Here is a 25,171-nt window from a genome sequence, read left to right on the forward strand (position 1 = left end):
AGACGTGGGCTGGGGTGGGGACTGGCCGCCTGCGTCGTTCGCCATTGGCTCTCAAGGAACCCGCCTCCCCCTCAGGTGAGGCGGGCTTGCGTGAGCGCGCGCCGGGCTCCGCGGTCGGGCGCGCCCCCGACACACTACCCCCCCCCCCCGCGCGTGCGCCCCCGAGCGCGCCCCCGCCTTAGCCCGCCCCCTGCCGCTGCCTCAGCTCGTCAGAGCACAGAGCCGCTTCGTCCGAGGGGACGCGAGGATCGTCCTCGCCGCCGCTTCGGCCAACGCGTCGGGGTGGGCCCTGACGAGCAGCCCGAGGAAAGGCTCTTCTGAGCCGGACCGGGACCCTTGCGACTGCAGCCCGCTCCTCCTGCCTCTCGTCTCACGGAGGGTTTCCCGCCTCGCATCCCCCACCTCCGGCCGTGCCTCGCCATCTCTCCCGCGTGTGGAGGGAGCCAGCGCTTAGGCCGGAGCGAGCCTGGGGGCCGCCGGCCGGGAGGCATCGCGGGGCCCGAGTCGCCATGGAGGGCGCCGGCGGCGCGAACGACAAGAAAAAGTAAGCCCACTCCCTCCGCCCGCCGCGCTCCCCGCCGCCGCCCCCGCCCGCCCTCCGCCGCCGTCTCGGGCTGGCGGGCGGGCCTTGCGTTCCGGGGGGGGCCGCCTTTTTGTTTCTGCCTGCTCTCGCCTCTCCTCCCTCTCCCCCGGCCCCGCCGGCCCGGCTCCCCTGGCCGCGTCGCCATCTTGTCGTGGGGGGTGGGAGACGCGTCGAAAGTGCTTTCGGGGGCCGGGGGCTGAGCCCGCCCGGCCGCCCCGCCCGGCCGCGGGGCCTCGCGCCGCCCGCCCCCCCCCCCCCCCCCCCGCCTCAGACCCCGGCTCGCCGGCGCCCGATCCGGGTGGACTTCCCCGGCCTGGAAACCCCGGGCAGAGGAGCGAGCCCGGTGGCCGCGCTGCACCCGAGCTTCCGCTCTTCCCGCCCCCATCCTCTCCGGTTCCATTGAAAACTCGGCCCCGGGGCGGACCCTGCGCGCGGGTCCGGGCTTCCCGGAGGCGCCAGGCGCTGGGCTCCTGGCCCGGGGGCTCGTGCTGCGGCCCTGCGCTGGTCCAGCGCGGCCGGGGCTTGCCTTTGTGCGTTCGGGATTTGCCGCGGTGGCCTGAAGATGCTAACTTTTGAGTTTGCACGTGCAGGTTTGGTTTTGTTTTAATGGCCTTGAAAAACTTGCCTTGACTTAGAGGGGGAGTAACGGGAATTGAGAGAAACAGCAACATTTTAAAGAGAACATCAGAATTGGATACTTGTGTTTCTATCACCTGTCAAGAAAGCCCAGACGTTATAAATGAATAGATGCCTCATTCATTCTTGAAAATATTACGGTGAAAATGTAGCGGCTGGCTAAATTTGGGCAATCGTTGTTAATGACATTGGAAAAAAGGTATGTGATCAGAGCGTATGAAATGCAGCACTAAAATGTTGCAACATTTTTAGAACTGTCTCATTTTCCTGAAGTTGAAGTATATTAAAGGGAAACCTTCAAAATATATCCGCAGTAAATAATCATCGAGTTAGAACTTAATGCAAGTTTTTAAAACACTTTTAAGTTTGCGTCTGAGTGATACATTATAGGATTAAGAATTGTGAGTCGAACCGGTGGGGTTAAGAGTGATCCCCCTCCATCCCCCCACGTACAGTTGGGTCCACTTTGGTATTTTAACCTTTGAGGAAATCATTTTAAGTAATTGAAGATTTATAGTAAGAGTTGTGGTTAGTAGACTGGCTTTACTGTTAAGTCCTTCCACTCTTCTGGGAGAGATTAACTTCCCTAATCAGTATCAGCAGAAGATAAACTTGTTTATGTTCTTGCTATTTTGTAGATCCTTTTTTGGTTCTTATTCAATAGAATGATAAGTTCTCAGTTTATGTACACCAGAGAAAGCACTTATAAAATTCAAAAAGTGAGTAAACAGGTCTAGACTTAATTCCAAGAGTTGCCAGGAATTAATTTCAATTAATTTTGCAGAACTGATTACAGTACTTTTGATGAAATGATGAGGCTGCTGTATTGTAAACCTAAGACAGATTACCTCTTTGTAGTGCCAATTTTTTGTCCTTATATGCAGAATTATACTTAATACTATGCATCAAGTTACGCACCCGTCACTTCCTTTTTATATGCAATATTGTACTTATTTCTCCTTTGCAGTTCATCAGTTGAGACTATCAAAGGCAGCTTTAATAAAAATGAATTAATTAGCTGTTGTGCATCACTCTCAATTCTAAACTAGTTCTTAGATTTTTCCAGACTCATCTGTTATTTAAGGAATTTTCTCGTTTGGAAATTTAGCAAATTTGGATCAGATTGAATCATATTTCTTGATATAGATGTTCTTATAACTGAAAAATTAAGTTAATCACTTAATAAATGGTGGCTACTCAACTTTTAGACGCTATTTGTTAGAGATGTCTGGTTTTTATCCTTTTCTAACTAATAATTTTAAAACTTTTTGAAAAGATAACTGAGAGATTGAGGGGCAGGGATTTTTTCCTTACAATTTTTCCGTTTAAATGAGCCTTCCAGAGTCCAGATTATGTAGACAAATTTGTCTTTTTTGAAGGTCTAGAAACTCAAAAGCTGAAGGATTGGAAGAAATCAGAACAGAGGATAGGTATGGTTATAAGAGATAACATAGGGCCATTCATGTTGATTCCTTAGTAGTAGGGGCTGGACTTGTTTAACAGTACACTGATACAGATTTTTAGGTTTCAAAGAAATGTCATTGGTCTGTTTCAGGTTTCAGGCCAGACTCCTTCAAAGTTTTCCAAAACAAATAATTATTGGATCATTCAAGTAAAATGTCTGAGAATGAACATTCCTTAACTTCCTTCTTTAACTTTGGTCATTAAAAGTCAAGAAGCTCTCTCATTTTCTTAGTTGGAAGAGGAGCATGCCTGGTGGTTAAGAGCATAGGATCTGGAACCAGACACTTCTGAGTTAAGAGTCCATCATTTTCACTCTGTCAGCTTTGTGAGCTTGAGTAAGTTACTGAATGCTTTCTGAGCCTATTTCATCCTTTTGAAATGAGAATCATAGCCCCCATCGTAGCAGTCGTTGTGAAGATTAAATGAGATAATGCCCAGGACCTGGTTTAGGAGTCTTGGTAACACTGTGCACTTGAAAATAGGCATCACCTGTTAAAGTTCTAGTTTAAACTTCCACAACGCTTAAAAACTTTTTTGTAAATTCTTCCAAATATTTCTTTGTTTTAGATCCTCTTCTCCCACTTTCGTGCATTTTTTCTATACCTCCTAAAAATGAAAAGACTAACATTGGATCCAGAGCTTTAAAAGGAGTTCTTTCTGGTTAAAACAGTACATCTCTGAGTTGTGTTGGCATCTAGCATCAATTATTCTTCTTGAATATCTGATTTCCTGTGTACCCTAGGCCCCCATCGTCACACTACCTTACCCCTTTGTTTCCTCCCCAAATAGGTTACTTTGAATTTGCCTTGGACGTTAAAGACTTCATAAACACATATACTAGTCACACTGTTCGTTTCAGCAAGGTGTGAGCAAGGCACAGCAGTCTTAGGACTGGCGGTAACTTAAAACATGTTATGTCTTGACACCACAGTTTAAAGTAGACAATTTTATAAATATTAATCCTTGCTAAACATGATGAGTTGATAAAATACTCCCAGTAAAGCATATGAACCTACATGGTAGAAAAAGTATCCTTTGCTTATAAATTGCTCCAGAGTTAAGACCCTTGGCTTCCACCTCAAGGCAAGGCTTCAAGCCTGTATTGTTAGTTTAATTTTTGTGGCTCCATTTGTATGAAATCTGTATTAGTGCAGTTGTCCATGTGTATGTCTTTACTTAACTGTTGTGTTGTTTTAGACTGATAAAGTGTGGTAGTTCATTCCTGTGGTCCACTGCAAAACGTTTTGTGCAGTGAGAATGTCCAGCCTTTCTACCTGTTGGCTTCCACTGTCTTTGCAGCTCTGATGGTGTTTGGGCTCGAGGTTAAGATTTTGTGGCTACATTCCATTGTTGTATGTTAAGAATGGTGTGAGGGAGGCTGAGAGGAATTAGTCTCTAGACCTGAATTTCTTCTGAAGAACTCTTAATAGTTTATTGTGTTTGGTGGTGAAATAAAAAACTGTTATCATGCATGGATGTTCAAGATTTGGGTTAGATTACTATGCTTGTTCACAGACATGTCTTAAAATATAATTTTTAAAAATTTAGATACTTCTTAAAATAATATTCTTTTCTTATCTAAGATTGTTAACATAGGTCTGTTTCTCAACTAGGAGAAAATAAATGTGCTGCTGGATTTGTTTTCTATTAAGAAATTGGTTTTAGTTCATAAGAAGGACGTTCTCTTTTTTTCTTGTTTCCTTTTTTTAAATGTTGGGACTAATCCAGTTAGTGGATTTTACCCAGCCTTCTGCTGCTTGTGTATGTGTTAAGTATTTTCTGCTTAACTAGAGGGTTAGAAAAAGAATTTGAAAGTAAGATAAGCCAGTCTTCTTGTTGCTCAGTATTTTTGGTAAAAGTATGGTGAGAATTTTTAAATTGTAGGTCTGGACATTTTAAAAGTAATTGTATCCCTCTGTCTTTTGGAGCATCAAGAATTAACTGTTTTGTGTGTGCATTGAGTTTTATATTAAAATTTGTGTTTTCTGCAATAAAAATTAATAAACCCATATCTATTTGCCAGACATGATCCCTTTAGAAAAATATAATACAAAAAATCTAAAGTTATAAAAACAAAATTTAAGTGATTACCTCATGACTTTCTTTTTTCTATAGCTTTTGAAGTGATTGTGTTCTTTTTTAATTGTGGTAAAAAAAGACATAAAATTTCCCATCTTAACCATTTCTAAGTGTACAGTTCAGTAGTGTTAAGTATATTCACATTGTTGTGTAACCAATCTCCACAACTTTTCCATTTTGTAGAACTGAAACTCTATAACCATTAAACAACTAATCCCAATTTCCCCCTCCTCCTTGCCCCTGGCAACCATCATTCTACTTTGTGTTCCTGTGAATTTGACTACTAAATACCTCATATAAGTGGAATCATACAGCTTTTGATTTTTTGTGACTGGTTTATTTCACTTAGCATAATGTCCTCAAGGCTCAGCCATGTTGTAGCCTTTCTTTTTAAGGCTGAATAATATTCAGTTGTATACCACATTTTGTTTATCCATTCATCTTTAGATGGACACTTAGGTTGCTTCTACCTGTTGGCTATTGTGAATCGTACTGCTGTGGTCATGAGGATATAAATATCTCTTCAAGATCTTACTTTCAATTCATTTGGATATATCCCCAAAAGTGGGATTTCCAGATCATATGGTGACCCTATTTTTAATTTTTTAAGGAACCGCCTTACTGTTTCCCATAGTTTCTGCACCATTTTACGTTTCTACCGACAGTGCACAAAGGTTCCTATTTCTCCACATCCCCCTCAACAGTTGTTATTTTCTGGGTTTGTTTTTTTTTTTTTGATAGTAACCATCCTAATGGATGTGTTGAAGTGGTTGTATTTTAAGAGTTTGTTTGTGGATAATTAACCAACTTAAAGCTAATGACAGAGAACGGTTGCTAGTGGAAGCTTTATCAGAAGTGAAGTTAAGCACCTCTAAAGTAAGAATTGTTTTTCTAGTGACTTAGAAAGATTTGGTTTGCCAGTACTTTTTCAGAAAAATACTTACTGTTCAAAATGGTCTATCCCTCTTCTATTGTTGATAAAACCCCATTTAATTAGTAACTTTGTTTTAAAAGATTTAAAACAATAATTGAAATGACTTATTTTTACAAGAAAACTGTCCCCAAGATGTTACCTTTTAGTTGTGGTGATCTCAATTGTCGTTTATGAGTGTTTCTTCATTTTAAAATTTCACTTGGTTATAATATTAAACATAAAGATGATTTTCAAAATTTATTGTTTTGTAAATGGGACAAAAATCTAGTGATGGAACATAGCTTACTATAGACCCAGTTGTTTTGACAGTCACAATATAGTTAGACAAATTAAAAGTGTTTACTAGTTAATATTGCAGTTTTCACTCATTAGGGACAGTTCCCTGTGCTTCTACCCTTTTCCTAATAGTTTGTGAGAATTTGTTCTTCCAACTGAAAAATACTATGGTAAAAATAAGCATAAGGTTTAACGGCAGAAAGTTTAAGTCTTTAAGAGTTTGGACATATTTCTGTTCTTATAGATCTTTTCTTGTAAATTCGGATGCTAAGCAACTATCTTTAAAGTGACCCCTGTCTTCTTTTTTAATTATAAAATTGAAATATATTTCAATGGGCAAGGTCACAAATAGACTGAACTTGAAACTTGTGATATAAAAGAGAATACTGCCACACAGTGAGCTGTTAGTAAGTATTTGAATGAACAAAGAGAAAGATTTTAAGATTTTTGGAAGTCATTATTGTTCCCTCTTCTGTGTCCCACTTTTCATTGAATTTTTCTTATGCTTGGGAATCCCTTGTGCTACTTGAGAACTTTCTTGGATCTTGAATTTTAATTTTTTGTCATTTAAAAAATATGGTATCTATTAGAACCAGGCTAGAAGACGTATTTTGTTAATAAATACAGCTGTGTAACACGTATTCGGCCTTGAAAGTAACTTAGTACCCTACTTTAAGGTTTGTTAAAAGTTAGTGCCTACCAATTCTGTATATTCAGAACACTGAGTAAAAAAGTTTACTAAAAGAGGCTTAAGTGTATGGCTGCGAAAATTCAGTTCAGTAAATGTGTGGAAAGTATTTTTACCCTTGTTTCATATTTTGCAAACATTTCTTAAGTCTACTCCAGACTTCCAGAAAGTTTGGACCAGTTTATAGTCTCTAGCCCTATATAGGAATGCCATTTTCTTGTACTTTATCATCGTTAAAATTTGTTTTTAATTTGAAACATTGGCAGTTGAATGAGAGCATTAGGACTTTTTTTATTGCAAGTGACAAAACACAACTCAAACTAGTTTAAAGGGGAAAAAGGCTGGAAATGGTCTCATGTAATCTAGCTTTGGTTTAAGGGACAATTAGATCCAGAGTCTCAACTGATGTCCTCAGAGTGTCATCCCTGACTTTCTCTTGAATATTACTTGGGTTATATGCCTTTGCTCTGTTTGCATGTTGGCCTCATTCTGCCACTGACAGCCTATCTATATGGTATGAAAGATGGCCACTGGCATTCCCAGGCCTGTATCCATACAGTTTGTGATAAAAAATGAAAAGAAACTTCCTCTCTCTTCCAGTGTCCATGTATCGGTTTCCTGGATGAATGCCAGTTTCCCCTGCTTAGACTATTCATTTTTAACCATGTCAATGGGGTTCCCTGATTACATGAGTAAATGTCTTATTGTAGATTATTTGATTGTCTAGATGTAGATTATTAATTATTAGTAATAATTATTATTTAATTATTATTAGTTATATAGGACTCTTGGTCAGTGCTAGTGTTGTAATGAATAGGCTATAGGTTTTTGTTGCAGATCACCTGAATTCATATTCTACAGAGTTTTCTACCAAGTATAGTCATTCTGCAACTGTTCTTGCTGTGTATTTTGGGAAGCTTAGAGTCTATCCTACTGTAGATTAGGGTTTTCAGTTCATTTCCTTCGGAAAGAAGTAGTAATGACTAATGGCTGAGAGCCTAGGCTCTAGTCTGGCTGCTTACTTGGCCACTTAGTAGCTGGTGCTTTACCTCTCTAGGTCTCACTTCCTTCATCTGTATATTAGGATAAGAATAATTGTCTTACAGGATTGTTGTGAGGATAAAAGAGATATTAACCCATGTGAAACAGTCAGTACAGTTCTTGGCACAAAGTAAGGGCTTAATAAACTAGAAACTATCATTATATTCATATTATTGTAATATTTATTAAGTTGCTTTCGGAAGAGTTTTACTCCCTTGAAGTCTCACGATGTTGTTTAGAATCACTCAAGCCTTCTTTGGGACAGTCTGACAAAGCCTTATGTCCTTTGGACCAAACCATCAGTGAACCTATAATAGTGGTAAAGAATAGTTAGTGCTGCTTTCTCTCTACATTGATTTTTTTTTTCCCATGAATATTTGGCCTTTGAAAATTAAGTGAAGATATTTGTTTTTTGGTATAGACACATTATTCTAAAATAATCATTTTCCATAGTGATAATAATAAAGGAAGAAAAATACTCTCAAGAGTATTTATTTGGCTTTTAGAGGATGGGAAATTAAGAAAGTCTACTTTTCCATGCTCTTTTGGTGTCAAGAATTCATTAAATGTCTTTTAACCTGTCTTTTAACGTGTTTCCAACTCTGCAGAGCAGAGTTGGAAATTGCCTGCCTTTGCAGATAACATAGCTAAAATGTTTAAATGGGTTATATGTCAAATCAGTTGTTGAAGCCTTCACTGTGAATGGTGGAAGGGGTATTTTCTTGGATAATGTGAACAAGTTGGTTTATTTCAATGGTTCAAAAATGTTTTTCAACCCTAGACTACTACTCAAGCACCAAATCACTATGGCCTGTAACAGATGACAGTCATGCACAGCATAACGACATTTAGATCAACAATGGACCACATATGACAGTGGTCCCATAAGATTAGTACCATATAGCCTAGGTGTGTAGTGGGCTGTACCATCTAGGTTTGTGTAAGTACACCCTGATGTTCACACAATGACAAAATTGCCCAATGATGCATTTCTCAGAATTCATCCCCGTCGTTAAGTGGCCCATGGCTGTATTGTGCGTTCATTTATTCATCAGGTGTGTGCATCTAATTTGTCAAGCACAGCTTTGAATTTTTGATGGCTCAGGCCATAGTTGAATATTCAATCTTTGGGGTTAATTAGCTCATCCATAACATATTCCATTTTTTATTTTTTGGTACAGTGTGATTCCAAGTTTGAGGTTCTTGCAAAATGTTGACTTTAGGATTTAAGTTTTGTTACTTTATTATAATATCAACCATCACAAGAGCATCTTCTATAATTGTGTTTACTATTTGGCCCATCTGCTTTGAGAGTTTTCCTAGACACACATACACAACACTTTTACAAGACAGCCTATTCATTTTTCGCAGCTCTAAATGTTAGAAAGTTCTTTATTCCAGCATTTCTCAACCCTGACTAATGTTTAGATCTCTTTCGGAGCAAGGTAATCCCTGTGAACCTTTGAGATGTGCCCAGTGACCTCAATCTGAGTATATCACATTAAAAAATATAACCCTGTTCCTTTTAAGTGATCCTTTAAACGCATGCAGCACACATAAACAAATGCAGCCTCAAACACATTGCAAGACTGTAGACCTATAGAGAGATCATTTAGATGATCCAGAATATGCCTTTTCTTTTTCTTACATTGCCACCAAAATGAGAACACAATTTTTAAATTTTCGTAGAGTTTACCCTCAACACTGCTTTAATTCTATTGACCAAAGCCCTTACCACGTTGTAACTTTCACACTACTCTCTGGAGTTGCATAAATCATCAAATCTGCCTTCCATATGACATCCTTTTCAAATATCTGAAGGTAGTTATCATGTCTTTTCCTTCTATTCCTAAGTAAAAACATCACCAAATTTCTGTAATCTTTTAATTTAAAAATTATATGTTAAGCATCTGATTTTTGGAAAGGCATGGGCTATATTAAATATGGAGACTTCTGTCTCAGGTGGAATCTGAGATCTGCCACTTACTACTTATCCCCTTTTTATAGACAAGAAAACAGGATCAGAGGGTTATTTGGGAAAATTTATTTGGTAGCATTGAATTGTATGGATTAGTATAGGTATCGAACCAGACATTTGCTTCAAGAGAGCTTCTCCTGTGTCATCAGGGTCAGAGTGTAGAACTAAATAGGAAAAATCTTCAGGGTGTGATTTCTATGTGTATACTTTTATTCCAATACATGTGATTTTTTTTTATTATATAAGTAATTGATTATTATATCTCATGTATCTTCTGTTATATTTAAGCAAATAATTAAGGACACATTCTTCTGAATACACATATACACATGCACACAAAGTTTAGTCTCAGTTCTGTTACTATCAGAAAGCATATAAGGGAAACAGAAAAGCATTTACAAGCAGAAAGGGAGGTAATGCAAAGGGACAAGACGGATAGAGTAGGTGATATGATTTGGGAAAGCCTTTAACACACAGCTGTTACTCAGGGACAGTGATTCTCAACCCTTTGATGTCTGTGGCTTTCATAAAGAGATTAAAAGGTGATTTTTAAAAAATTGTTTCAGAGGATTAAAAAAAACATTCCACAGTTATCACATTTTTCCTTTGGTCGTCTTTGAAGCCTAACCACAATCTTATATTTTTGAGGCACAGTTATTGGGTTTTATTAAGCACATACTTTATTGTTGCCTTGTCATTGAGTTGCACTCTAGCTGCTTATTCCCAGCCATTGTACCTCGCTCGACATAGTATTGCCCAGCCCACTCAGTTCAGAGTTCTGCCTGACAGACATAGTTGCCATAGTATGCGTATGCAGTTGCAGCTAAAAATAAATTTTTCTTATTTTCCAGAATTTGCTGGCTAACCTGTTAAACCTCTGCTATAAGACCTGCTAATGGTTCTCAAACTTCTGTGACTTAAGAATCACCTGGGTGTTTACTTAATATAAAGATTCCCAGGTACCCACCCCCAGAGATTCTGATTTGATAATTTTGGAACAGGACTCAGGAATCTGTAAATTTTATAAGCAAAGATGAAACACAAACCGTGAGCACCTGAGAGTGCTCATCAGAATCATCTGTGCGATTGTTTTTTAAACAGACATGTCAAGCCTACAATTTGAATTTCCAGGATTGGGATGTAAGCATGTATATCTGAAAAAAAGATCCGTTGGTGATTCTGATCTATACCACCACAGTTCAACCATTGACTAATCTAGTCTAAGAACATAGTGTATTTTATAGTTAGTGAGTTCTAAGTATGCGGCAATCTTAATGTCTTAGAAGTTGGATATGTTTCCTGTATTTGTAAAGCATTTGGGCAGATTTTTTAAGAGAAAGTATTTAATAAACCATTTTTGAGTGTTAATGAACAATCTTTTACTTTCTCTGGGCATTTTTGAAGGACACATAAAGTCCTTTCTTAGAGCAGAGAGGCTCATCGTTCTCCAAACCAACATCATTGGTACTTCCTGCTAACTTGTTAGAAATGCAGATTCTCAGGCCCCATCCAGACCTCCTGAATCAGAAACTCTAGGGGGAAGGTTCAGTAATCTGTGTTTTAAGAATCCCTCCAGGTGACTATGATGCAAGGAAGTTTGAGAACTTCCTTCTTAAAGTAAAAGCTTCACTTACACATTTTGGGTTTTATCTATCTAGTACTTTATATAGTAGGGGATCAAAGATTTTTTGAGAGGCTGAATACTAATTCTGAACCAGGAGAGAGCTAATTTAAATCACTATTTAGGAATAATCTAAAAACAAAAGCATAGGGGCTGGCCCCGTGGCTTAGTGGTTAAGTGCGGGTGCTCCGCTACTGGCGGCCAGGGTTCGGATCCCGGGCGCGCACCGACGTACCGCTTGTCTGGCCATGCTGAGGCGGCGTCCCACATACAGCAACTAGAAGGATGTGCAACTATCACGTACAACTATCTACTGGGGCTTTGGGGAGAAAAAGGAGGAGGATTGGCAATAGATGTTAGCTCAGGGCCGGTCTTGCTCAGCAAAAAAAGAGGAGGAGTGGCATGGATGTTAGCTCATGGCTGATCTTCCTCACAACAAAGCAAAACAAAACAAAAGCATATTCTTTTTACAAACAGAACTTCAATACACATTAATGTAAACAGATGTAAATCTATTAGCTAATAAATTTAATTGATGTATAAATAGAACATTTATACGTTAATGCTACCTCAGATGTGGTATAGATGTCATTTTCTAATTTGAAAGTGATTCTTTTTTCTCTGTTTTACTGCAGCATTAGAAAATCAAGTATTTAACTGAGCATTTTTGTGAGGTTACTGAAAGACGGATAATCCGTCTTTTCTCTAATTGTGGGTATTTAAGAGATATTGCCATGCTCGTAAGATGATAATCACCTAAACCAAGGAATAAGTATATTTATTCTGAGTATTTTTCTTTAGAAACAAACCATTTTATATGTTTTTTTGTAATTTCAAATTATGAAATGCCTAGTTTTCAAAATCTGAAAATTAGATTAGAATAAGAAACTGAAAATATTGCATTATATTGCTTACTCAGTCTTTACTTTCCACTTCCTGGAAAGAAATATGATCATTCCTGCTTTATTTCCAAAATGAAGAAAAAATTTAACTTGTTTTTAATTAGTCTTTCTGGAAAACAAGTTTAAAAGTTAGATGACTACTTCTTTCAGATTTTTCTGACAAATGCAGAAAATTAATTTTAAGTATAATACATTAATACTGTCAGTTCACTGGTGAGTTTTTCTTAAAGTACAAAATAATCTGCTATTGAAACTGCCATTGTTAATATTTGTAAACTTTGTTAACACTGTATATCATTGTCTTTTTCTAGTTTTATCTGTGCATTTATAAGTTATATGTCTATGTGTGTACAGATATACACATTTATATATACACATGCATTACACACACAAATGGATTCATACTCAAATTTTGTTGTATAACTTGCTCTTTTCACATAATATATTGTTTCATCTTCTATAAGCACAGATTAATTTTTATGGACTTTGTCTTATCTCCTAAAATTTTATGTTACTTGGTTTTATAGAAAGATTATTTCTATGGCTAATGTTTTGTCAGTTAGCCATTGACCCTGGTAACTACTGTTGAATAAAGATAAGATATGTAAAGATATATTTAGCCTAGAATGTAAGCTTCATGAGGTTAGGGACTTGGTCTGTTTTGTTTTATGCATTGCAATATGCCCCATGCTGAGAACAGTGTCTGGCTCATAGGAGATGATCAAGAAATATTTGTTGGATAAATGAATGACATTCTCTAACATGAATATCCTAAAGGTTCATGTTTAAGTTTATTGATTAGAACTCAGAAGACATTTTCCCAGAGAAAATAATTATAAATAATAAGTAGCTAGTCGTCCTGAAAATATAATTTATATTTAATCTGAATTGTCAGTTTTTTGCTGTTTTTTCCATTAAGTAGGGATTTGTGTGTGTGTGTGTGTGTGAGAGGAAGATTAGCCCTGTGCTAACATCTGTTGCCAATCCTCCTCTTTTTGCTGAGGAAGATTGGCCCTGGGCTAACATCCGTGCCCATCTTCCTCTACTTTATATGTGGGATGGCCCCACAGCATGGCTTGATAAGTGGTGCATAGATTCGCATCTGGGATCCAAACCTGCGAACCCTAGGCCGCCGAAGTGGAGCATGCAAACCCAACCACTATACCCGGGCCCTCCATTAAGTAGGGATTTTTTTTTTTTTTTTCAATTAAACATTATCTGTTTGAAGTATTCCAGTTTTATAGCAATTACCAGATGGAAAATATAATAACAAATCCTATTAATAATAAGAATACTCCTAATAATCAACATAAAATACTTGAAAAAAAAGCCAGTAGGATTAAAAGTCAACTTAATGAAAACTTTTATGTCTTATGATGAAAATTACACCACTTTCTTGAAAAAGATTGTAGAAAACAAAATGAGTCAACTCTCACATTTCTAGTTAGGCTAGGAAGACATATTTATAAAGGTGATAAAGGTGTTGATTTAATTGGTTAACAGCATTAACTATAACTCATGCATTTTCCTGACCACATTAGCTTAGGACAAAACAGTAAAAGACATTAGAGTGTAGATCACAATGATAAGGGAAATAATAATAAAAAATAAACCTTGAGCCTCTTTTCAGCAAATTGGTATTCTAGTTTCTCAGCTCTCTCTCTATGCCTCTAAATCTTTTCTCTGGCAAGATCACTGACTCCTTGGTGATGATATTGTTGCTATTCACTGTCACATGCTTGGTGAATTTTTTTTTTTTTAATCAATAGCTTTTTTTTTTTTTCACTCTAACTTACATTTAGTATACTTACTTATATTTGAAAGTGCATATCCAGATAATCACAGTAAGTCCAAATAGTATGCCTTGTTGATAGTACTGACATTGTTATGCTGTTCAATTATGATCGTAATGTGTAGGATTTCAGGAGTGCTGATGAAGCACAAATTCAGGGATCCCAAAAAGAATGTTGAAAGGGCAGTCAACCTTCCATGGGCTGAAGTCAAGGTCAAATAGCAGATTTGGGCCAAATACTAAAGCCAGGTAGAACTTATGCACATCCCTACTAAGAATAGAGATGAACGAGGCAGTTTCCTGACTCCAAGAAGCTTTAAGGATTGTAGAGAAAGATAAATACAGCAAAATAAGGCGAGTGGCCTGATCTAGGGGAAAGGAGCAGGTTTGGAAGACAGAACAGAGACAAAGTGCTGCTGGAGTTGAGTCTTGCAAGTTTCTCACAAAAATTTACCAGGTCACATATTGAGAAGGGTACCCCAGGCAGAGAGAGTGGGGTGAGCAAGCCAGAAAGGGATGAAATATTATGCTTTTGAATAGCTGCATTGTGGCCAAAGAATATGGGAAACGATGAGGATGAAGAGATGAGCAGGGAACTAAGTAAGGGAGGGTTTCCCTTGAAAATAATTATACTTTGTCCTGTGTGCGTTTGATGGGATTTTAAGTAGGACATAATATCATATTTCTTATTTTGGCAGGATCATTGTGGTAGTAAATTGAGGGAGAAATTAAAGCAAAGTAACAGTGAAGACTAGTTCAGTAAGTGGTTCCCAAATCTCACTGTGTATCATATGCATCTTGGGAGTTTTTAAAAACCCAGATTTGGTGGCCCCGCTTCAGATTTATTGAATCAGAATTTACAAAGGTAGAGCCCAGAAGGCTGAAACGTTGAATTCAAGTAATTTGATGCAGCTCGACCAGCGTTTGGGAATGCAGCATTAGGTAAACATTTCAGTAGACTAAGTGGGAGGCTCTCTAAGTTCACTGAGGGCTGTTCGGCTTATCACTATATTCCTGCTATCTACACAGTGCATGGTACTCAATAGATGCTCAATAAATATTTACCGAGTGACTATTTCCTGAATGAAGGAGGTTATTCTGAGATTCACAAAGGCCACTTCCCATCTAGTGCTTGGTTCTGTCTAGCCCTGGTGGTGTTACCAGGCAAGGATCTGCTGCCTGATGTGCATAGAAGCCAATACTATGGCACCAGCTTTTTTTATTTTATTTTATTTTATTGATGTTTTAATAGTTTACAACATTGTGAAATTTTGGGTTGTACATTTTTGTTTGTCCATCACCATATATATGTCTCCCTTTACCCCTTGTGCCCACCCCCTACCCCCATTGCCCCTGGTAACCACAGTACAGTTTTCTCTGTCCATGTGTTGGTTTATATTCCACATATGAGTGAGATCATACAGTGTTTGTCTTTCTCTTTCTGGCTTATCTCACTTAACATAATACCCTCCAGCCCCATCCATGTTGTTGCAAACGGGACAATTTTGTCTTTTTTTTATGGCTGAGTAGTATTCCATTGTATATATATACCACATCTTCTTGATTATGGCACCAGCTTTTGAGAGAAGAAAGAGCTTTATTGCCTGGCTGACCAGCAAGGAGATAGGAGGCAAAACTCAAATCTGTCTCCTGGAGCTGAAGGTGGGGAAAGGGGGTGGGCGGCGATGATGAACTTTTAAGGAGTTGGGAGTGGTTATGGAAAGTGCTAGCTTGGCAGAGTCTGATTGGAGGGTGGATGTGTGACAGTCTTATAAGTCTAGTGTGCTACAAATCAAGGGACCACTTGCTTCTTATTAGGTTCCCTGCGCCACTTTCTCTTCACATTGAGTTCCGTAGTTAAGGAACTTTTGGTTCCTAGGTGGCTCGAGGTCATCTGAGGACAAGGTTTCCATCTTCTGAGCATGTTCCAGCTACATGACTTGCAGTTTTTACTTATTGCCCCTGCAAGATAATTTTGATATTTTGTTATTGATACAATAGGGCCAGTACACATTGGTCTATGATGGTTACAGTAGTCTAGTGGTTAAGATTCAGCACTCTCACCACTGCAGCCCAGGTTTGTTTCCCAGTCAGGGAACCATACCACCTGTCTGTCAGTTGTCATAGTGTAGCGGCTGACTGTTACTTTGATGCTGAAAGCTGTGCCACCAGTATTTCAAATACCAGCAGGGTCACCCATGGTGGACAGGTTTCAGCAGAGCTTCCAGACTAAGACAGGCTAGGAGGAAGGATCTGGCCACCCACTTCAAGGTAGGCCACAAAAACCCTACCAATAGCAGCAGAGCATTGTCTGATGCATCACTGGAAGGTGAGAGGATGGCGCAGAAAGACCTGGCACGGTCCACTCTGCTGTACACAGGGTCGCTAGGAGTTGTAATCAACTTGAAGGCACTAACAACAACGAGTTGTTAGAATTAAATGAGCTGATACTTGAAAGCACATAACACAGTGCCTGGCACATATGTTAGAAGGGGAAAGGTTATCTTTTCTCTCATGGTACTTTGTGTGATTAGATATCTTGGCAATTGGCTTATGCCTAGCCAGGTCTCCTGAAGTGAGTATGCAGATTGGTTTTATTTGGGGATACAGATGTTGAGCAAATAAAACACCAACAATAGTGAGCTAAGATGTTCAAAGAGCTTCTCTGTACAAATTAAAAATAAAGCCTAGTGGGAGTTTATGAGGTAGATTGAATTTCTGTCCTCTGATTCTTTCCTGTTTGTGGTTGGCAGTACCCATTAAAGGTTGCCTTGATTTGAAGAGCTGGTGGACAGTGGAGCAGAGGGCATCGTCATTGTAGGTGCCTTTCAATTAGGATTTTGGATTTACAAGCAGACTCCAGGAAAGAGCCTAGCCATGAGTTCCTCTGAATAGCTTAAGATCAAGTCCCAAATTCCAAAGCCAGCTCCTATACCTCTCCTTTATGTCTTTGGAGATGTGGAGTAGACAAATTTTAAACTTTATAATAATGGCCTGGACTTATGAATACTTATCTTGGTAATTAGTTTCTGAGAGGCAGCATAGTCTAGTGTTAAAAGCATGGTTCTAGAGCCAGACTGCTTCAGTTTGAATATAGGCTCTACCATTTATTAACTGTGTAATCTTGGGTAAGCTGTTTAACCAGGTTCCTTATCTGTAACATGGTGATAATAATAGAGATTAAATAAGTTAATAGATGAAAAATGTTTAGAATACCACTGGGTACATAGTAAGCGCTGTGTATAGATGTTTGGATTTAAAGCTGCAGGCCAAAATGCCAACTAAAGAACATGAAAATTTCCTTGGAATTTCCTCTGGCTGAGACTTTAAGAAGTGCAGGCAGTTAAAACAGTGAGATACAGTTTTCACCTATCAGCTTGGCAAAAATTAGAAAGATAAAAAAGATCAATAATATATATTACTGCAGAGTGCATGGGGAAATGGATACACACATTCATGGATTGGCAGAGACGAAAATGGGTACAGACCTTTTTGGAAAGGAAAATTTAAATGCCACATCCTGTAGATCATGGAATTTCACTTCAGAATGTCTATCCTGTAGAAATACAGACACAGGAAGTGCGAAACAACAACTTGTACCATCAAGGCCAGAAAGAGTTTTAAATCACCAAATAATAGAGTTGAGAGACTTCTTTAAAATTTATACATTAACTTTATTAGAAATAAGTCTGATCACCGGTTAACATTTTGAATGATTATGATCTAGTTTCAGTTCTTAAAGTCACATATGTTTACAATCAGGAACTCTAATAGACTTTTCTTGTGTAATTAGTAGACAACATAGATAGATGACTTAAAATATCTGCAATTATTTTGTGTTCTTGTTAATCTAAAGAATAATAGGCATTCTCTGTAAAATGGCTACTGCTTATTCATGAACTTTGTACACAAGAAGCTTAATAAGACAGCGGCTCTAAATTATTTTCCTAAATATATTTCCTACACAAAATAATTTCAAGATATAATTGTTAGCTTCTTGTCCAGTACTGTTTGTTAAATAATAATAAAATAGTGTGTGAAAACTATAGTACCACAAAGATTGAGCTACTTTGTTAGTTTATTCAAACATTAGTTCTAGAACACTCATGGGAATGAGTAAGCAAATAATCCAAAAGACAGAATTTTTACTGTACTCTTAATTGATTTCCGGTATGACTAGCAGACTGTGAAATAGCACCTTATGCAGACATATCAGTAGCAGAACTTGATCTGTACTTAATACAAACAACATAAATGGAATTGATAATTTAGAATAATACAGTGACCTTATTTGCATGCTGAAAATCTGCCTGTTTCCTTCTGGTCTATAAACCTTTTATTGTGTAACCTTAGTAGTAAGGAAACAAATGGTACAGGATTCATCTCTGTGGGACCTAGACCACGTGGTCTGATGGAAATAATTCTTGGTCAATACTGTAAATTCTGTGGGGGTATGACCTGATAGAAAGAGCCTTCCTGTGAATAGACAGGAAGCTGGCAGTTCACATGCTGAAACTCATAAGAACTTTGGAAGCTTTAGTTTTAAGCTTAGAAATGTTTTAAGAACGCCTGTAGTCACATGTGAAGAACATCAGATAAATGTCTTCATTAACTCTTGCTGGTCTCCTTATTGCTTTATGTCTAGATTGATTATGTACTAGAGGACATACTGATTTTCATCACCTTTTTCATCTAATTTAGGTTTGTCAGCTCTTGAAGTATCATATTACTTGTTTTATTAAGGCTTATTTTTCTTCCAGAATTCTGGCTTATGCTCAAATTCTTATTTTCACAGTCTTCACTAGCTTGAGTATTTTGTCTTTCAAATGTTTTATCCAAGCTCACATTTCTAATGGATTTGTCTTATAAACTTAGTTGCCACATCTTGGACAATCCTTTTATCTTCAAAGTTCTGGACAGTGCAGGTATTTCTAAAGATATGGAGATAATCCGTCACCATGGTTACCTTGATCAGCTATCCTTTAAAAATATATAGCAGGTAATATAAGGATTTAAACTTTTCACCAAGTGTGTTCATTTGGGTAGTCATTTGTTGGTAGCTTAGATTTGGTTGAGTAATTAAGAGAAAGAGGGATAGTAAGTCTGATGAAAGTTGCTGATAAAATTCTGATCACCTGGATTAACTGTGGTATTTGAACTAATATTCAGGTTTATCATGAGATCATTGATCATTACTCGTTTTTGGCGATTTTTGCGGTTTTGCTTGAACCAGATAGGAATCTGTTTCCCACTGCCATCGCTGCTTCTCACCTGCCAATTCAAGAGGGGAAGGAAGTGAGGGAAACAGTATCCGAGATACTAGGGCCAATGGGGACACACTGGGTCTCTCCCCCAACCCACAAGAACTCTGGTATAGGTGTAAAATAGATTTTTAAAACTTTTATTATTGTACTTTTTTTTGTGTGTGTGTGTGTGAGGAAGATCAGCCCTGAGCTCACATCTGCCAGTCCTCCTCTTTTTGCTGAGGAAGACTGGCCCTGGGCTAACATCCATGCTCATCTTCCTCCACTTTGTATGGGACACTGCCACAGCATCGCCTGACAAGCGCCTGGGATCCGAACCGGCGAACCCCGGGCCGCCGCAGTGGAGCGTGCGCTCTTAACAGCTTGCGCCACCAGCCGGCCCCTGTACATTTTATTTTAAATTTAAATTTAAAACAATTACTTAAAGTCAGTGAGAACAATGAGGCCGTTCAAATGCAGGTAAAAAATGAAGTAGACTGTTGACATTGTCGCATTTTCACGGTAGCCTCAGCATCTAATTTTATTTTTGTGGCTTTTTAAAATTGTACGGCATTGAGAAAATCTTGATTCACATAGATAAGTAGTTACACGTAGTAGTAGTTCTTAATAGCTTACCTTAAATCTCAAAAATACTCAAGTTAAATTGATCTAGATGCTTGAATTGAAATTCTCGTATCAAAGTTCAGTTACCAACAACAGCGAATGTTCTATCCTTACTAAAGTATAAAAGTCAGCTAAGCACACAAACTTGAGTAAGGGCTAAAACTATGTTATCACTATTGTCACAGTACAGCTGTTAGGTATTCACTTGTTATTATGCAACATCACAGGAGCATACGCTGAGAACCCTGAGATTTTTGAGAATATTGCATCTATGATTGAACCTTGCAGCTTTGCAGATATTTGGAGGGAGAAGAGATTTGAAGTGGAGACACTTAGGTACTTCATAGGATGTAAGGAGGATTAAGTGAAATAATACTGGCAGAGTCCTTAGCATACTGCTGAGTGCTCAATAAATGGTAATGGCTATTTTCAATATTTAATAAATAATTGACTTAGGATTAGGTTGAGGGTCATAGTAGAGCAGCTGAGTATTTGAGGTAGAAGCAAGCAGCCTTCTCCATTAAGATGAAACACTGTAAAAGACCAAAGACAACAGAGTAAAAGAACACCTGGGTTCAAACCTTATAGGTTGTTATGAGAGAACTAGGTACCTAGTAGAGTAGTGTTTGGCACATAGTAGGTTTTAATAAATGGCTATTAAAGAAAAAGCTAAGGACAGAACCAGATTTAACCTTGTTTACCTTCAGCTGGGTCAGGAGGAATAGATGTTGCTATGCAGTTAAGCAAAGGAAGACACCTCTGCTTGGTATGACTTATGAAAATCTTTCTGGCTGACTATCTTTCTGGCTGACTTGATTCTTGCAAGAGTTCCCTAAAGATATGCCATTGTATTGACACCTTTGTTAATCTTCGTTAACCTATTCCTTTAAATTCTTAGTACTATGCCACATCTTTTTTTTCTTCCATACCCCTGCATTTATTTGGTACCTGTTGTGCCAGTAAATAGATAAGGGGCTGCTAAGGGAATAAGCACCTTGAAAGAATAGCTTATTATAGCTGCCAATATAAATTCCTATAGCTTATAGTCAGTATTGCTCATGTGCAAGGTGGAGGGTGGAAAGTATTGGAGTCAAAAGAAACTGGAGTCAAAAATTAGTTTGTAACTATTACTGTTCTACCTGTTTAACAACGCCTGTTTTCAGGTTACTGTGTACAACTTTAGTTTCCCTCCACTTAAGCATGATTTCTGTATGTCGAGACTACTTTTGAATGGCTATGAAGATGCAGCCTTAGATGTACAGGCTACTTTTCAGATGTTTGCTAAAACAAAAAAAACATCCTCTCCAATTTGACATGCAGGGAGGAAACAGGCTTACAGCTTCATCTTGGACTTCTTGTGCGAGTTCCTTATGTCTGCAGTAATCCAAAAATTTGCATAGCTGTCTTTTATAAAAATACATTCATGTAGTAGACAAATCTCTATATAATTTAATTACATGGCATCTTCTAATCCTTCTATGGTAAGCAGAAAAATGTAAAATTAGTTTTATTCAAGCAGAGGTAGACTAATGTAAATTTCTTGTCTCTTTTCTCTTTCTTTTTTGTTAAATAGAATAAGTTCTGAGCGACGAAAAGAAAAGTCTAGAGATGCAGCCAGATCTCGGCGGAGTAAAGAGTCTGAAGTTTTTTATGAGCTTGCTCATCAGTTGCCACTTCCTCATAATGTGAGCTCTCATCTTGATAAGGCTTCTGTTATGAGGCTTACCATCAGCTATTTGCGTGTGAGGAAACTTCTGGATGCTGGTGAGTTGTTGTACAAGGGCATAAAAGCCCTAAAAATTAGAAATTAGAAGTAATTAGAAATCATATTTAGATCTCAATTCTTCCTTAATATGATATCGTTTTTACTACCTGTTTTTAAAGCTTCAGTCAGGAATTTTTAAGATATTGGCTTTTTCTACCTCATTTTCTCCTGCCCTACCTACCTGCCTGCCTACTTCTTCCTTTTAATAACATGACCCTTCTTTCTCTTTTCAATGGTTTGCCTTGCTACATTACTTTAAATAATCATTAAAAGCATCTGGAAAATCTGATTTTAGTCTTCCTGTCCTCTGGCCTTGAGTTCTATGTTAAAAGCAGAGTGACGGGAAACAAAAATTAAATATACACAAAAAATATATGCTGTGTATATCAGATAAAGTATCTGGGGAAAACTTTATAAAAACATTTAAATATTATTAAGTATAACTTTTTAACTAATTATTCTCCTCTTCTGCCCTTTTTAGGTGATTTGGACATTGAAGATGAAATGAAGGCACAGATGAACTGCTTTTACTTGAAAGCTCTGGATGGTTTTGTTATGGTTCTCACAGATGATGGTGACATGATTTACATTTCTGATAATGTGAACAAATACATGGGATTGACTCAGGTAAAATACCCACATATATTAAGAGCCGTTCTGTATCTTTTTATGGTTTTATGATATAGATCTAATTTTTCAAAATGTGTTTACAGTTTGAACTAACTGGACACAGTGTGTTTGATTTTACTCATCCGTGTGACCATGAGGAAATGAGAGAAATGCTTACACACAGAAATGGTGAGAAGAAAAGTCTATTGTTTGATTTAATGTGACAGGTGGTTTTACCTAATCGGATTCTGTTACTCATTTAAAAATTTTACTATTGTACTAACCTAAGACAAAACATCATTTTATATTTAGTAAAATGTTACTCTATTCTCTGTTAAATCCATGTTATCCTATTTTTAGGAATTTCCTTAAAATACCTAAAAAATTTTTTAAAAGCCCACCTAATTCCAAACATAATTATATAGATATAAGAATAGATAAAATAAAATGGAAAAATAAACATCAGAACCAAGGAAGTTATAAATTAAAATACAACTAAAAGGCAAGGGGAAGTCATAATTCATATGGCATATAATAGGCTTTTAGACAGTTATTAAAGTTGAGGTGCCATTTTGGGTTCAAGCTTTCTAAAGGCCCAAGAAAAAGAAAAGAGAAAGTTCACCAGATTTTAAAGAACATAATCACCACTTATTTGACCTCTCAGGATGTTCAACATAATTTGAGACTCTGTTGTTAGATTACAAAGTATTACACTACAGATTGCCCCCACATTAGCAACAGCAAAAGAGACCTGCTAAGACCTCCAACTCTTAGGAATGAATTTTTTAAAATAATCAAATGTTCCAAGATTTTGGGAAAGTACCTCTTGAATTACAAAAACGTAACAGTTAAAGAAAATCTTTTCATACCTGAGCCTTGTTAAACAGAGTATACTGATCATAATTTAACCTTTTTTTCATGATGAAAAGTTACCACAATGAAAATTTGTCATTATGTGCTGCAGTTGTTCTTTGCAGCTCTCCAATTTAAGTGTATGAGTTTGTTTGCTTCTATATTAAACAACCTCATGCTTATAGAACTTTTTGAATAGTTTTTTTATGGTTTCCTTTTTTTATCTCATCTCATTTATAATAATAGTTAACCTGTATTGAGAGATCACTCTGTGCCGGGACACTGGTCTCTGCATTTTATGTGCTTAAACTCCTTGGTTCCTCACAACGACCCTGTGAAGTTACTGTTGTTATTTCTATTTTACTGAGGAAACCACGGCACAGAGTTATTGAGTAACCTGCCCAGGATTACTTGGTTAGTAAATGGCAGAGTGTAGGTTAAGCTCAAGTAGACTGGCTCCAGAGTCCACACTCTTAGTTCTTGAGAGCTCTTTCTGTGTTCACCAGCTCTGACTACGTTCTGCTGCCATTTTTCACCTTGCCAGGAGGAGCCCTCTCCTGTTTTTAAATTTCATACTGTGTGTTTACTGTGAACTTGGAAAGCAAATGCATACTTTTTAGAATTCTGTATAAAGGAGAAGTAAATACATTCTGAGCAAGGGCCTAAGTGGGCTGTCAATGAGTTTAATATATGAGTTCTAGTATTTAGACTTTGATGTTTGTATTTGCTGCTCCATGCTTTCTTTGGGCTAGGCTATAAATGGATGGAGATTAGGAAGTCTTGTATTGATTTGGTAAGGATGTTAATGCATTATGCTAAATCAGATATAGTCTACTTAATATAGTTTTATGTTTTTAACCAAATGTTTCTTTAAAGCACAGGAATATTTTTTGAAATCATTCCTAATGCAGTTAATGAATTTTTAATGTTTTGTTGGGAAACAAAAATGCAGATTTTCATTTTTAGAAAAGAGGGGCTGCTGCAACACATCACATTTTAGTGATACACTAAGAACCGGTGGTGTGTTCACACCACACAGTCCTATTACTCTTACATTGAAATTCTAAAACAATGATTTGGAGTTCATTAAATTATTATAAAATATGATTTGGTTTTAGAGGACTAAAAATTTAGTTCTTTTAAAACGTTTTTTTCCATTAGGAAAATGCTAATACTTTTCAATTACCTTGGTTTTAAAATTTATCTTCATGTCCCAATTCAAAGGCTTTGGGTTTTCAAAGGTCAGTCCAATTCAAGTTTAGATTATGAAGGACTGAAAATACCCCAAAGAGTTTACATGTGGGTCTCTGCTGCCACCACCACAACGGCCCCCGCCCACACACACACACCCTGTACCATCACCAAGACCAGTGTGGTTCTGTGGCATCTTTTTAAAATCTACTCTCAAGTGCTTTTAGGAGGGCACATTCAGTCCTTATTTGAGTAAACTCAAATAACTTGTATCAGCACCAAGACTGCCCCAACTTCCCTAGTTCCATTATTATGAGTATAAACTAGAACTCTTCTTCCTCAAGAGTCCAGCATTTCTAGCTAACTAGGCCTAAATTTAAACTTATCATGTCTTTTCCACTTGACACTTTTCTTTCAATATACTAGGCTTAAAATCTCTAGATCTTTTTAAAATTTCTCTCCTCCCTTATTTCCATCAGTTTTCAAGCTTTTATAGATTCTACCTCTTCATTTGTCTTTTGCCACCCTTCTTTTCACTTTGCTATGTTCAGCCCCTCATTCCCATCATTTTATTCTAATATATCCTATATATTGCTTCTAGATTAATGTTCCTTAAATTATTGATTGTGCTTCCCACCTCAGGACTCTAGAAGCTCTGTGTTGTGTTTAAGGCTGAACTCCTCATAGTAGCCTCCAAGGCCTCCATAGTTATAGCCCTCACCTTCCCTCTGACTTGGTCTCCATTCTCTTCTGCATGTACTTTATGTTGCAGCCAAACTGAACTATCTCCTCTTCCTCACATGTGCTATTTTTCGCACCTCTGTGCTTTTCATTCTCTTTATTCTGCCTGGAATACCCTTCTAACCCATCCCTACTTACTGAAATTCTAAGGT

The 25,171-nt window shown here is 37.7% G+C and overlaps 1 protein-coding gene and 1 pseudogene across 2 annotated transcripts in view; one reads left to right on the top strand and one right to left on the bottom strand.

The window, feature by feature from the left end:
• The first annotated feature begins 240 nt into the window (after nucleotides 1-240).
• HIF1A (hypoxia inducible factor 1 subunit alpha) overlaps nucleotides 241-25,171 on the top strand; it is a 43,456-nt gene continuing 18,525 nt past the window's right edge. For both annotated transcript variants that reach the window (XM_058567070.1, XM_058567072.1), the window contains exons 1-4: nucleotides 241-544; nucleotides 21,435-21,625; nucleotides 22,108-22,253; nucleotides 22,340-22,424. In XM_058567070.1, the coding sequence (XP_058423053.1) occupies nucleotides 510-544; nucleotides 21,435-21,625; nucleotides 22,108-22,253; nucleotides 22,340-22,424 (457 nt within the window). In that variant the 5' untranslated portion in view covers nucleotides 241-509. The remainder of the gene's footprint in view (nucleotides 545-21,434; nucleotides 21,626-22,107; nucleotides 22,254-22,339; nucleotides 22,425-25,171) is intronic.
• Nucleotides 18,356-19,025, bottom strand: LOC131421243 (polycomb group RING finger protein 5-like; annotated as a pseudogene).

This window comes from Diceros bicornis, chromosome 24, assembly GCF_020826845.1.
Source record: "Diceros bicornis minor isolate mBicDic1 chromosome 24, mDicBic1.mat.cur, whole genome shotgun sequence".
Taxonomy (NCBI): Eukaryota; Metazoa; Chordata; class Mammalia; order Perissodactyla; family Rhinocerotidae; genus Diceros; species Diceros bicornis.